General features: G+C 46.0%; 1 protein-coding gene across 2 annotated transcripts; it reads right to left on the bottom strand.

The window, feature by feature from the left end:
* Positions 1-23: 23 nt before the first annotated feature.
* Positions 24-14,384, bottom strand: OPTN (optineurin). Of its 2 annotated transcripts, none has more exons than XM_028745452.2 (14): positions 14,291-14,384; positions 13,416-13,592; positions 12,056-12,258; positions 10,938-11,102; positions 10,595-10,671; positions 10,308-10,442; positions 8,678-8,759; positions 7,855-7,970; positions 7,554-7,706; positions 6,771-6,864; positions 5,888-6,046; positions 3,778-3,908; positions 3,498-3,571; positions 24-1,234 (listed from the first exon to the last, which is right to left on the bottom strand). In XM_028745452.2, exons 2-14 carry the CDS (start codon positions 13,579-13,581, stop codon positions 1,110-1,112), a joined length of 1,680 nt encoding a protein of 559 aa, XP_028601285.2. In that variant the 5' UTR covers positions 13,582-13,592; positions 14,291-14,384; the 3' UTR covers positions 24-1,109. The 2 variants fall into 2 exon arrangements, with proteins under 2 accessions (XP_028601285.2, XP_028601286.2); XM_028745453.2 differs by having other exon boundaries at positions 13,416-13,583; positions 14,291-14,371.
* Positions 14,385-14,669: the final 285 nt, after the last annotated feature.

The following is a 14,669-nucleotide window of genomic DNA, read 5'->3' as shown; positions in this document are numbered from 1 at the left end:
GGAAAAACGCCCATACAAACCAGTTTTTGCAACGTAATTTTATTTTTGATGGGTTGCTGTTAATTATGAGAACTAATTGAGTATCTCTTCTTCAAGCATAAAATTGCCTCTTTTTCAAAGTTAGGTGAATTTTAAAAAAACATTTATTTTTATATTAAACCGGGTTTATCAACATACCAACATGACAATGTTTTTAGGACCAATTAATCTTAGTCTATAGTTTAAAAGAGTAATTGTATCATTAAGGTGCCTTTGGAGGGACTACAGGATTTCCTCTTCAAGTATTCAGTTACTAAAATATACTGTATTATTAAACCCACAATTTAGTTTCCCCCGAATAGAATTAAGTGAAACGGCAAATGAAGTCAGATGCACTTTTGCCTCCTTGATATTTCCTAACACAGTTCTCAATTCCATTCCAAAGCTACGCAGGCCATCGCCTTTATCCTCTTGAAAAGTGCTGGGCATGTGCTGCCTGGGGCCAAACCAAGAACAGCCACATTTGAGCATGTAGCGAGCATGAGTTTTATAAATGGGGCCTTCATAGCCTCTGAACTCAAGAACCAAGTTCTCTAGACCCATCTTTCTTCCCAACTGTGAGAAGAAAAACCCATCACTTTCACCCACATTCTGTATGTATGTAAGCACAGATATGTATAGGCAGAGAACATGGACTCTCATGAAGCACCTGAGCTCATGCAGGCAGACAAACAGCTGCATAGGCTCAGCTGCACTTACAGATGCCCAGAAGACTGCTAAAATGGGCACACACACATGTTCACGCCCATACATAAATGCACATCCTTTCGATTCTCAAACAATAAAACTACCCAAAGGAGTTTATATTCTACCTCTTATAAATATTTTAGTTCAAATAATCATTACGGTGTTGGCATCCTCTGCTTTTGCCAGCTTAGAAAAAAAGAGGCTAACTGGCTTTTTAAAGGGGGAAACCATTTCCCCCACAAGACATAAAATGAAAACCTAAAAATTCCTCTTGAAATAAATAGAAAAAAGACTATTAAATTTCAAAAATCAGGCTCTTTGCTAAGGACATATTCTGTTTAAAAAGTGCATTTCTCATCGTTGAAAATTGTTGAGGCCAGTGCTTAGATGATACAGTCCATGACATGAATCTGAAGTGTGTCCATATCAGGAAGAATCATTCCACACTTCGGACAAGAATGTATTTGGACACTCCTTTGTTGCTGCTGCCAAACCCGATCTTCTGTTCCTGCAGAGACAAATTTCATTTTTGAGAATGAAAGGAAGAGATGTAATATTAACAAACATCAAGATGGTCAGGTCCTCTTGTTGAAAAGTCAGTGTTGCTAATCTTTTTGCACTCGTGGGCACATAGGGAATTTTGAGAGACAGCTGTGGGCACCAACCCCTCAGGTAACTTTTCTCCTCTCTCCCGCAAGTCACTTCCACAGAAAGAATGAGAGAACACACACACACTTTGCTTTTTCCCACTGGGTCTCAGTAAAAGTCAGATCCAATAGAATTGAAATGGATCCTCTTGAACTTGCATGATTTTACATCATATCTCCCCCGCCCAAAAAAACTACCACAATAACAGTGACCTATGGCATGACTCCTCATGATTCCCCCCCCCCATGACAATAAAGCAACCAACAAATTGCAGAAGACATTTGTAGATAAATAAGCGGCCCAAGTGGGTTCACAGGTGGATTTCAAAGCCAGTCCCTCTGCCCATGGAGTTCTGGAGACAGTTCCTAGGAGAAAATGTGGGCCATCTAACAACTGCAGCTCCCTTAACAAACTACAGTTCCCAGGATCCTTGGGGGGAGGGAGCCCATAACTGCTTAGAGTTGTATGATGCTACTTTAAATGCATAGTGCAGATGGGACTCAAATGCTGTACCATACAAAAGTCCTTGCGTATGTATTTTGAAGCCACACAGCCCAGGAGTAGATTTATCTTCCTCAAACTCGGCCCTCCAGATGTTTTGAAACTACAATTCCCATCATCCCTGACCACTGGTCCTGCTAGCTAGGGATCATGGGAGTTGTAGGCCAAAAACATCTGGAGGGCCGAGGTTAAGGAAGCCTGTCTTAAACTGTTGTGTGAGAACTGGACTTACGGGAATCTCAACAGTTATGCGACACGAGGAACTATTTTTTGGATGTGTCTAATAATCCACATGGTAGTCCTCTGACCTCCTGCAAGGAGCATAGTCAATGAGCAATTACAGTCTATAGACAGCTGCTGGAATAGATAGGTTTGCAAAAAGTAAGTTCTGATGGCAAAAATCTGAGGGTGGCATTCAATTGAGTTTTACTCAGAGGTTATCCACTGAAGTTAATGAACCTAAATAATTAATAATAATAATATATTATTTATACCCCACCCATCTGGCTGGGTTTCCCCAGCCACTCTGGGCAGCTTCCAACAGAATATTAAAATACAATAGTCTATTAAACATTTAAACATTAAAAACTTCCCTAAACAAGGCTGCCTTCAGATGTCTTCTAAAAGTCTGGTAGTTTCCCCCCTTCTTTGACATCTAGTGGGAGGGCGTTCCACAGGGCGGGCGCCACTACCAAAAAGGCCCTCTGCCTGGTTCCCTGTAACTTGGCTTCTCGCAGTGAGGGAACCGCCAGAAGGCCCTCAGCACTGGACCTCAGTGTCCGGTTAGAACAATGGGGGTGGAGACGCTCCTTCAGGTATACTGGACCGAGGCCGTTTAGGGCTTTAAAGGTCAGCACCAACACTTTGAATTGTGCTTGGAAACGTACTGGGAGCCAATGCAGATCTCTCAGAACCGGTGTTATGTGGTCCCGGCGGCCACTCCCAGTCACCAGTCTAGCTGCTGCATTCTGGATTAATTGCAGTTTCCGGGTCACCTTCAAAGGTAGCCCCACGTAGAGCGCATTGCAGTAGTCCAAGCGGGAGATAACCAGAGCATGCACCACTCTGGTGAGACAGCAGGTAGGGTCTTAGCCTGAGTACAAGGTGGAGCTGGTAGACAGCTGCCCTGGACACAGAATTAACCTGTGCCTCCATGGACAACTGTGAGTCCAAAATGACTCCCAGGCTGTGCACCTGGTCCATCCGTTCAAGACCAGACCCAGAGGTAGGGATAGTCCTCAAATAACAACTAAACCTGCCTCCTCGGTAATGAAATGGTCTGGTCATAGTCCTTTATTTCAATGGGTCTACTACTTGGAGTAATCCCTGGAAAAGACCCTGATGTTGGGAAAGATTGAGGGCACAAGGGGAAGGGGATGACAGAGGACTGGATGGTTGGACAGTGTTCTTGAAGCTACTAATGTAAGTTTGACCAAACTGTGGGAGGCAGTGGAAGACAGGAGTGCCTGACGTGCTCTGGTCCATGGGGTCACGAAGAGTCGGACACGACTAAACAACAACAACAACTTGGAGTAAAAGTTATTTGGATGCCACCCTGAGTTGGCTGTGTGAACCAAGAGCTGTGGTGTGGCAAGTTTCTCAGTTTGCCCTTTTAATTTTACCTCCTTGAGAAAAGTGAGACTGGCCTTGATCTGATGGGAGTCTGTGCCGAGTTTGCATTTCTGCCAGCATATTCCTAGAGAGAGAAAAAAAGAGATTGCTAATGCCATGCCCTCATTTTTTATGGCTCCCCCCCCCCCCAAATCAGCATGGCAGTGAAGAACTGAAAATGGAGAGAAAAGATGCATTTTATTTTTTAAAAAATAGTCCCACTGTTCTCTCCTCTCACAAAATATTGAAAATGTTTCAGTAGCTAAACATTTCCTCTGATCCATTTCCCACCTTCCGAGATCTTCATGGTCTTGCTTCTCTGTCAGCAAGTACGCTAGCTGGGCAGCCAATTGCTCCTTTTCCTCGTGGATCTTCTCCCGTGCTGCTCGTTCAGCGTGGAAGTCAGAACAATAGAGCTCCATCTAATCAGGGAACAAACAGGAATAAAGATGACAACGTGCTTTAAAAAGAGATAAATGAGTCCATCTGAGTTAATATGCTGCCCTAATCCTGATCCAAATCAAGGGTGGCTGTACTAGCTAAAGGATCCTGCCTCACTGAGCTTCCTCAGCCATCATCCGCCATGAACCACCATTGGCAGCAACAGCTCCAGGTATGTTCTATGCTTATGATAATATTTTATTCTCTTGCTAGTTGTGCTGTTTTAAGTGTGCATTTTATATTCGACTTCCTCTAGTAATAAGATAATATTTTAGTTTCTTGTTAATTATGTAGCCTTGAATGTATACTTGTCTGTCTTCAGTATTGTTTTATTTGATCCTTTAATCTAGGTTGTAAACTGGTTTGAGATTTTTTTCTTAAAAAATAAAGCAGTATAGAAATGAAAATTAACAACAACAACAACTCATTTCTTTACACAATCAAGACTTCAGAATTTGGATTACAATCATAGCCGAAAGACTGAATAATCTTAGCACTAATCAGTTGGATTTATTAAAAAGCAGAAAATTGCAATCAACATCAAATGCCTAATTAATTGCATAAAAATATTACAGTCAAACCAAGAACAATAAGCAGTTATTTTCCCCAACGTGTAAAAAGCTTTTGACCATGTAAAATGGTATTTCTTATATAATACTCTTGAATCATTGCCTTGATAAGTATAATATAGGATCACAGTTTAAAAACTGGATTACTTTAATGTAGTAAAAAGGTAAAGGTACCCCTGCCCGTACGGGCCAGTCTTGACAGACTCTGGGGTTGTGCGCCCAACTCACTCAAGAGGCCGGGGGCCAGCGCTGTCCGGAGACACTTCCGGGTCACGTGGCCAGCGTGACAAAGCTGCATCTGGCGAGCCAGCGCAGCACACGGAACGCCGTTTACCTTCCCGCTGGTAAGCGGTCCCTATTTATCTACTTGCACCCAGGGGTGCTTTCGAACTGCTAGGTTGGCAGGCGCTGGGACCGAGCAGCGGGAGCGCACCCCGCCGCGGGGATTCGAACCGCTGACCTTTTGGTCGGCAAGCCCTAGGCGCTGAGGCTTTTACCCACAGCGCCACCCGCGTCCCTACACTTTAATGTAGTAAAAAGGTAAAGGTAAAGGTACCCCTGCCCGTACGGGCCAGTCTTGACAGACTCTAGGGTTGTGCGCCCATCTCACTCAAGAGGCCGGGGGCCAGCGCCGTCCGGAGACACTTCCGGGTCACGTGGCCAGCGTGACATCGCTGCTCTGGCGAGCCAGAGCCGCACACGGAAACGCCGTTTACCTTCCCGCTAGTAAGCGGTCCCTATTTATCTACTTGCACTCGGAGGTGCTTTCGAACTGCTAGGTTGGCAGGCGCTGGGACCGAGCAACGGGAGCGCACCCCGCCGCGGGGATTCGAACTGCTGACCTTTCGATCGGCAAGCCCTAGGCGCTGAGGCTTTTACCCACAGCGCCACCCGCGTCCCCACACTTTAATGTAGTACAAACCCTCAAACAACAGTCTATGTAAATGGCTCACTCTCCTCCCAATTTAATTTACAAAGTGATATACGCCAAGGTTGTACTTCCTTATGTACTGAATTATTTTGTTAAGTGGCACACATACACACATGCATATGAGTTTATATTAGCATTTATTTATTTAAGCTTATCTATATATCTAAAGTTTCTAAGATCAATTCTCGTTTGCCTGTTATAATAAATAAAACTTTTTAAAGGGGGAAAAATAAATAATAACAATTTTATTATTTATACCCTGCCCATCTGGCTAGGTTTCCCCAGCCACTCTGGGCAGCTTACAAAATAAACGGATTATCTTCAATGTTAGTCATACTTAAGAGTAGACCCGCTCAAATGAATGGGCTCAAGTATTTTAAGTCAATTGATTTCATTCTCTCTGCTTAAGAGTGGAGCAGGATTTCACCCACCCACCACATGACAGGTGTCCTTACCATACCTGAGCTCGGAGGATAGCCACGGTTTCCAGTTCTTCCTCCTGCCTGGCAATGGTCTGCTTCATTTCATCTATCTGGAACTGTTTTGCAGCTAGGGCTTCCTCTGCCATATCCAGTCTGTGAATGAGTTCCTCAGCTGTAGCCTTATTGAGCCTTTCAGCCTGCAGCAGGTTTAATCAGGGCGGGGAACACAGTGCAATCAGAAACATCTTATGGCTTCTGGTGGCCTGGCAGTCTAAACCCGTGAATGAGCTGCATCGCAGTGCAAGCAGCTGCTCCCAATGCAAAAATCAGGAGGGGAAAACACTGTGGTCACAGCTTGGTTATGTGGGGCTCTGCATCCAGTTCTACTACTCCTGTCTGGAAAACAGTGTACTAAAGAATGGAAAAGTATGGCTCCACCACTGTTGCAGGTGAAGGAGACCATGATCTCTCCTTAGGATGCCATCATCATAAGTGCCGTCATCCCTCCCCATTTTCTGCTCCCATACCAATAAATGCTCTAAAGCATAAATGCACATGTCATAACCTACCTCTCCCACAGTTATCTTTTATCAATTGCACTTCTTTAGTCTTCTTTCTTTTTTCTCTTCTACACTACTTAAATCAGGGAAGTCTTTATTAACGCTGTGCTAAACCTCAGTACTGTCTAATGTTGCTATTTTTAGTCATTTTTGCTTTTGCATGTTATTATTAAGAATACAAATGGAAGAAAGCACTTTGCACAACACAGCTGGAACCATGCAGAGCAACTGGGAGATATGGGCACCTCCCGCGTGTTCTGACCCTATTGAACCCCGAAGGAACTTTCACAAAGGGGGTGGAAATGCTGTTCATTCCACTTCCTTACATAGCACTGGGACTATTCTTTAGAGCAAGGCTTACCTCTTTGTCTTTTAGTTCTTCAACCGTCTGCTTTGCTTTGGTCAGTTCAGGTACAAGCTTGCTATAAGCATCCTGCAATGTGTTAAATTTCTGTCTGTTGGAAGACAAGTAAGACAGATATGAAAATAAGCAATTTTAGGAAGAAAGGCTTATTTGATGACTTTCTGCTTTGTTCACTTGTGTCCTTCAATGATTTCACAGTTCCTCAATAAAACAGAGATAATTTCTTGGTGTATTAAATTTCAACAACAAAATACATGTAGACTGTGTGGCAGCCTTAGGACCCTTTCACATACTGCACTTCAACAAACCAGGGCTTGCCACAGAATGTACACCAGGACAGGGATCTACAGCAAATCCTCTGACCAGTGTATCATTTTATCATATTCACATTTTCTCTACATATATTGGGAGAGAGGGGAGAGACTGAATGTATACTTGTAAAATGCAATGCAAGAAAAGGCCCTATATAATAATAATAATAATAATAATAATAATAATAATAATTTATTATTTATACCCCGCCCATCTGGCTGGGCCTCCCCAGCCACTCTATACCTTTTCTTCACACAATGAATAACCAAGGTAGGGCAATTTCAGTTGGAAACCTAATCAGCACCACAGGTTTCCCTAAAGAGAAGGATTTTTTTTGTCAGATTCTTCTTTGCAAGCTCAGTTTAGCTGATCAGCAGTGACAATCATGGAGGCGGAAATAGAAGGCGTGCATTGCAGCCACATTTCGAGTCTCCTTTTCACAGCCCCTGCTCCTGAGCCCATACTCACTGCTCTTCGTTTGCTCTGGCTTCCTCCAGCTTGATTTCTGACTGCATGCTCTCCACTTGAAGCTCCAGCTTCTTAATGGTGTACAGCAGCTGCTGCTTCTCATCCAAGTCTCCAGCACTTTCACCATGTTGCTGTCCCTCAAGAGCCTGGCACCTGGGAAGGAGATCATGGGGAACTTCACCAAGGAGTGAATGGAGGGAGAGAAATGCTCTGCCAGAAACTGGTTGCACCCCTTGTGGGATGCTCTGCCTCAAGAAAATATAAATGCCTGTTCTGATATGTAATTCAACAGCACTCTTACTTCTCTTGCAGCTTCTTCTGGATTATCTCAGCATCTTTTAATTTAGCATGTGTCTCCTGAAGTTCTCTGAACAGGGCAGACACTTGTAGGTTTAGTCTCTCTACTTCATCACCCACCTGCAAGAAACACGCAAAACCACCTAAAAACACAGGTTGAGTCCATACACTTACTGCAGACTGGATTAACAATACAGCCCTGCTATTATGCTTCTAGTTTTTTGCATAATTAGTCAGAAAAGCATGTCACTAGTAGCAGATTTGAGTTTAAATATTCTGAATATACACATAAGAAAGAGCCTCTTGTCTGCAGCAGAGGCAAGATAGGCACAAGAGCCATTTCTATAATGGGGCAAGCAGCTTCTGCAAAACCAATCTGCATTCCCAACTGTTTCTACCAAGCAAACAATTGTTCCTAGCTTGAGGGAAGATGAACACAGACCCTGAGCTGCAAGGCATCCACACCGACTCCCCTGACCTCCCTCATTTGGTGTCTACATGGGTAAGGCCAAACCATTGGTGAAATATAGGTGGTGTCACCTCCAGTTCAATGAGGCCGTGGAACTCTGCCTGTCAAGTTTCCCAGAGGCAAGTTTACAGCATCACCCAGAATGTGTGAGATATTCTGAGACCCAATGGTCCAGATCAGCATTTGCATTAGTGGGCAGCTGCGTGCAAATGAAGGCATGAGAAACTTTCGAAAGTTCACTCTGCCCATTGGGTGACAAGCATTCTAGAGCCCATCCGTAGGAAGGACAAGTCTACCCAAAAGCTACCAACAAACAAGCATGTCTGGCATGGTGCATTAATAGGTGAGCCACACTTACGCTTTCTGCTCTCTCTTTTACTTCCTCCTCCTCAGGTTCCATCTGAGTGCCTTTCTCTGCAGTTTTATTTTCTAACAAAAGTCTGTGAAACACAAGAATCCAATCCCAATTTAAACATATTAGTATGTAAGTCATATTGCTATAGATTTGATGGGAAAGGTCATGAGAACATGCGACAGTCAATGCTATTTTCCAGAAGCCCTTCTCCACTCCTAAAGCAAGAGGGATTCATTGTGGAATCTGTTCACTGTCAACACAAGAATACAAGACTGCTGCACTTGGGGGAATGTGTAGGTAGCACAGGTCAAAGCCACTCCAGCTGCAGGGCATTCTCTCTTGCAGAGTAGAACAAACAGTTGCCAGTGAACTAAGAGCAATACAGTGGTACCTCTGGATGCGAATGGGATCTGTTCCGGAGCCCTGTTCGAATTCTGAAGCGTCATTTTGAGCGTCTGCGCATGCGCAAGTGGTGGAACACATTTAACCTGAGGTATGACTGTAATTGTTTTTTCATGCTACTAAAACATTTAAAAGGTTTTATATGCCTAGACACCCCAACTTTTACACGGGAAGACACCCGAGGACACCAAAACCTGCATTCCTATACCCGTGAAAATCTACGAAAGCATATATATATATATATATATATATAAAGATTGTAAGTAGTATAATGGGGGACGCGGGTGGCGCTGTGGTCCAAACCAATGAGTCTCTTGGGCTTGCTGATCAGAAGGTCGGCAGTTCAAATCCCTGTGACGGGGTGAGCTCCCGTTGCTCAGTCCCTGCTCCAGCCAACCTAACTGTTCAAAAGCACAAAGTGCAAGTAGATAAATAGGTACCGCTCCGGCGGGAAGGTAAACAGCATTTCCGTGTGCCGCTCTGGTTTCGCCAGAAGCGGCTTAGTCATGCTGGCCACATGACCCGGAAAAACTGTCTGCGGACAAACGTTGGCTCCCTTGGCCAGTAAAGCGAGATGAGCGCCGCAACCCCAGAGTCGTTCGCGACTGGACTTAACTGTCAGGGGTCCTTTACCTTTACCTTTTAAAGTAGTATAATGGTTAGAGTTTTGGAGTAGGACCTGGGAGACCAGGGTTCAAATCCCCACTCAGCCTTCATGAAACTCACTGGGTGACCTTGGGCCAGCCACTGCGTCTCAGCCTAACCTACTCCACAGGGTTGTTGTGGAGATTAAATGAGGAGGGGGAGAACCATGTACACCCCACCTTGAGCTCCTTGGAGAAAAAGGCAGGATATAAATGCCATAAATATAAATATTAAAATCTCTAACACTTTAGATGCAACTTAGGTTATTAGGGGCTTACAAAAACAGCATTAATTGCCTTACAGTGTAGCTGAACAGATGACAGGGACAACATGTGTGAAATGCTTAGGGGAAACACTCAGAAATACGATTTTAAGTTCCGGACTTAACAGCCTTGTTTGAGATCATATCTATGCATCAAAACACTGAAAATGGATTGTATTCAACGTTAACAGTGCTTAGACCCATTGAAAATAATGGACAAGACCACCTGAGGTCCATTAACTTCAATAGGTCTCCTCTGCGTATGACTAATGTTGGATTCAACCCAATTAATAGGGTTAATTAATAGCTATAGATGGCTGCCACCTTTCCTTCTGCTGCTGGAGCTCCTTTTCCAAGGCTTCTCTCTTCTGGGTCTCGCTCCGGAGGGAATGAAGAAGCTGGCTGACAGTCAACTCTTCGGTTTCCAACTTTTTTTTTGCTTCATCCAGAGATCTGCTTCTGTTTTGACAAAATAGAAGAGAGCAGAGCAGTAGCTGGAGTGCTGCACTTCACTCTTCTTCTTTTAAACCCCTTTCTCTAACAGAAGACTACTAGGAAGGGTAGCACAAATCAAAATCTACCATTAGGAGCAGCCCAGGAATTCTACTTACACATAGGCAGCTGCATCCCTCGTTGTTTTGCCACGAAGGTCCTGAATTTCTTTCACACCTCCGTTTAATTCTCCTTCCTGTGGAAAATTGGAAGGGGAGAACATGACAACTCTGAATCTGACATGTTGCAGTTATGTGATGCATTGCAGTAATCTCCCTCCAACATCAGTGGGCTGACTTCCCACATTTTGAAATAATGAACATTACCACCAGAAGTCGGGGGGGGGGCACACCATAAGACTATGAAGCCCAGAGATTACCCAACTGCACAACTGCTTCCAGACCAACCGACAGCACCTGCCATGCATTTTTTTCTCTGGGAGAAGGGACAGCTCTCGCTTACGTGCATCCTGATCTCCACAAATGAGTCGTCAGTTCCAATGTTGAGTTTAAGCTGCAGCTCTGAAATGATGGCAACCAGATCGGCCTTCTCAGCCTGCAGCTTCACCACTTGCATCCTCAGCTGCTCCAGCTCCTGGGCCATCTCCTTTTTGGAAACCGTGCATCCCTAGGAGAAGCAGTTTAGACGGAGAGGGTCAGAGAAGCCAGGAGATACAGAAGGACAGTGTGAAGGACATGCCACATATTAACTAGGCCCTTTTAAAATGTGGTTCTTTTTTTGGGGGGGGGGTGTTATTGGGTTGTTGTTTTTCTTTTGATTATATATATTGTGGTTTTATATTTTGATTTTGTTCTGTGAGCTGCCCTGAGACCACTGGGTATAGGGCAGTATATAAATGCAATAAATAATAATAACAAGAATAACTGGACATTGAGTTCATATAAGCCCAAGCTCTCTGCCCCCTGCCGCCTTATTTATTTGTATTAAAATTTCTATTCCAGCCATCTAGTGCCTATGTGTTTATCTTCCCCTTTTATAATATTGCAGATTGTAAATCTTATTGTTTTATTCCTTTGATCTGTTTTAAACTTTTGGCATATACAGTTGTACCTTGGTTCTCAAACTGCCTTGGTGCTCGTACGTTTTGGCTCCTGAACACTGAAAACCCGGAAGTAAGTGTTCCAGTTTATGACTTTTTTTCAGAAGCCGAACGTCCGACGTGGCTTCCAGTTGAGTGCAGGAAGCTCCTGCAGCCAACTGGAAGCTGCACCTTGGCTTCTGAACGTTTCGGAAGTCAAACAGACTTCCAGAATGGATTACATTCAAGAACCAAGGTACGACTGTGTGTGTGTGTGTGTGTGTGTGTGTGTGTGTGTGTGTGTATGTGTATAAAACAAAACTGCAAGTCATTTCAAAGCATTTTATGTTGTTAGTGACAAATCAATGTAATAAAGAATATGAACTGCACTTACGACTGCAGCCTTGGACAGTTAGCTATTCACAGTGTCTCTGCTGTTGTTGTTGTTGTTTGTCCAGCAATAAAAAAAAAAGTTTCTCTAGCTGTGCCAGTTTTTATAGCTGTGCCCCATGCATGCACACATGCTCATAGTTTTATTTACCTTTGTGGACCCTTCCTCTCTCTCTTCCAGAGTCTGGAGTTGCTCTTTCAGGGCTTCATTCTCTACACATTTGGTTGCCAAGCACTGCCTGGCTTCCTTGAATTTAGTTTCATAGAACTCCCGCTCTTCTTTCAGCTTTTCTCTCCATGTGGAAAGCTCCTCAAAGCGATCCTTCATAGCTTGATTACGCTGCCTCATGGCTTCTGTTGGGACATGCCAAAATAGTGCATTAGCATGTATCAATATACTCCAGCTACTCTCCCTCCCCAAACCGGAACCTGGATATAGGAAAAATACACTGAAGAGGGCAGGGCTCGCCCGAGACACTTTGCCACCTGAGGCAAAACACAAACGGGCTCCCCCTCTCCCCACCAGGGAAGAAGGAGAGGGAGAACAAGTGGGGAATGAAGCTCTACGTCGGGATCTGCTGCCCCTGTGGATCCTGCCACCTGATGTGGTTGCCTCACCACACCTAATGGGTGGGCCGGCCCTGGAAAGTTTCATGGATGAAACTGCACTTTTGCAGTGCTGCCTGGCCCACTAGGGCGAAAGGGGCACTGCTCTGCCAACCTCAGACTGCCTTTGGCCAGCCCCATCTGCCTGCTTTCTTACTTACAACCTATCCAGGGGGTGGCACTGCCTGTCAGCTCCTACCTTGAGTCTCAGTGATGGCTTTGTAGAACTCAGCAGGTGGGGAGGACAACTGGAATTGGGAAAGAGAGTGCCTCTGAGCACTCACACAGTGCTTTGCTAGTGAGTAACTACAGCTGACGGTCTTAGCATCAAGAACTAAGGGAACACAGACTCATAAGCTAAGACCCCTAGATCCTTTTCACATGTACAACTAGCAAGTCAAGTGTCCCCCATCTTCCTGCCTAAGTGTAGAACCTTACACCTGACCCTACTGAAATACTTATTGTTAGTTTTGGCCCAGTTCTGCAACCCCAGTTCTGTCTTCTGCAGCACTGGCTCCCCCTCCCAGTTTGGTGACATCTGCAAATCTGATGAGCGCCCCCTCAATACCATCATCCAAGTCATTTATAAAGATGGGCTGTTTGTGAGGTGGGAAGAAAGCACGTTGTTCAGGCCACCTTGAGTCCCAGATATACTATTAACATTCATCCCATGCACCTCTCCAGTTATGCCACCATAGAAGCAGGCAGTCTCCACTGACTAGACCCAGATCTGCTTAGCTTCACCGAAGTAGCTGCCTCACGTACCTCCTGCCGCAAGCTGAGCACTCAGCACTCAGTCAGAGGGCAATTGGCTCAAGCAAGCCAAGCATTCAAGGCCAAACAAGTTTACTTCAAGGCCATCTCCGTGAAGCCGTGTGGAAGTGCATGCAATGTCAGTTGTTCACCTTTCAGCTCATTGTTCTCGGTAATGAGCTCTTTCATCTGCTGGACCATCTCCTCAACCGTGGATGTGCCGAGTGGGGCAGGCGGCACGCTTGGGTGCCCATTTTCCACCTCAATCTTGCTACACCGCCCATTATCAGCAAGGCAGTTTAATGGCTTCTTGGACATTGCTACAGTTACTTTGCAGAGAAAGAAAAATAGATAATTATAATAATACACCTTCCATTGGGCTATGGTTTATATACACAAGGAGTTATTTGGGCTATGAAATTTTGATGAATGAAAACATTGTACTAATTAGTACACATAGTTCTCATCAGCTCTTCTGTAGACATTGGTCAGAACGAGGTCCAGAAGTTTCTGGACAGGTGTGCCGGGGGGGGGGAGGGGGGCAGAGCAGGATCACACCGCCTGCCCATGCCCCACCAAGGCAGGTATGGGATGTTAGTGAGAAAGGGCTGCATACTGGGTGTTTTTTGGACTGCAGCGGGGAGCCCTGATGGGCACAGGCTTTGCAACTGCAGGGAAGATTTCTCATTAACGTTGTACACACAGCCGGCAATGGAGTCTGCCTGCGGGGGTGACGGCTAACCCCTGTGAGCAGCCCCAAAGTGGTCTCCCTGGGGCGCAAGCCTGGCGACCAGACCCCCCTCTCGACCTCGCTGCTGTGCTGGGCGCCCGCGGGGCTGCAGGAGGGGCCGAGGGAGGCGGGCTCGGTCTGGGCTTCCCTCCCGAGCCTTTTCTTCTGCGCCCCCCGCCCGACCCCCCGGCCCTCCCGGCCCGCTCCCCGCGCGCCCCCGCCGGACCCGCCCTGACCCGGGGGGGCCTCCGGCGCCTCTCCCCTCGCCGCGGCAGGCTCTGCCCCGGGGCCCCTCACCAGGCCGCGGCCCCGCAGCTCCTCTGGCCCGAGCTCCGCGGCTGGCGGCGCTCCTCCTCCTCCTCCTCCTCCTCCTCCTCCTCGGGCGGCGACGCGGAAGAGGCGGCGGCGGCGGGCGGGAGGCCGGCCTTGCCCCTCGGGCCGGTCAGCTGGCGGAAGCGGCGGCTCCTCGCCCCGGCGCCTGTCGGGCCTTCCTCCTCCGCGCCCCGCCAGGCGCCGCGCTCTTGAGGTTATGCAGCCATTTCTCTGGTGGCTTCTGCGATTTCAGCTGTCAAGCCTACATTTTAAACAGTAAAAACATGCTGTTAAAAAAGAAATCAGAAACTAATTTTGTGGCAAGTCCTTCATCCAACATCAGGCCACACGCAGCCCCAGCTGG

Source organism: Podarcis muralis, chromosome 10 (assembly GCF_964188315.1).
Source record: "Podarcis muralis chromosome 10, rPodMur119.hap1.1, whole genome shotgun sequence".
NCBI lineage: Eukaryota > Metazoa > Chordata > Lepidosauria > Squamata > Lacertidae > Podarcis > Podarcis muralis.
The sequence above is the reverse complement of the archived record's forward strand: the minus strand, read 5'-3'. Positions and strand labels throughout refer to the sequence as shown.

What these genes read in the sequence shown, in the direction of transcription:
- OPTN (XM_028745452.2), bottom strand. Translation starts at nt 13,581, where the DNA reads ATGTCCAAGAAGCCATTAAACTGCCTTGCTGATAATGGGCGGTGTAGC. An exon ending in CGAGAACAATGAGCTGAAAG is followed by an intron (nt 12,259 to 13,415) that starts GTGAACAACTGA and finishes ATGTCCCAACAG; the next exon opens with AAGCCATGAGGCAGCGTAAT. An exon ending in TTGTGGAGATCAGGATGCAC is followed by an intron (nt 10,672 to 10,937) that starts GTAAGCGAGAGC and finishes AATTTTCCACAG; the next exon opens with GAAGGAGAATTAAACGGAGG.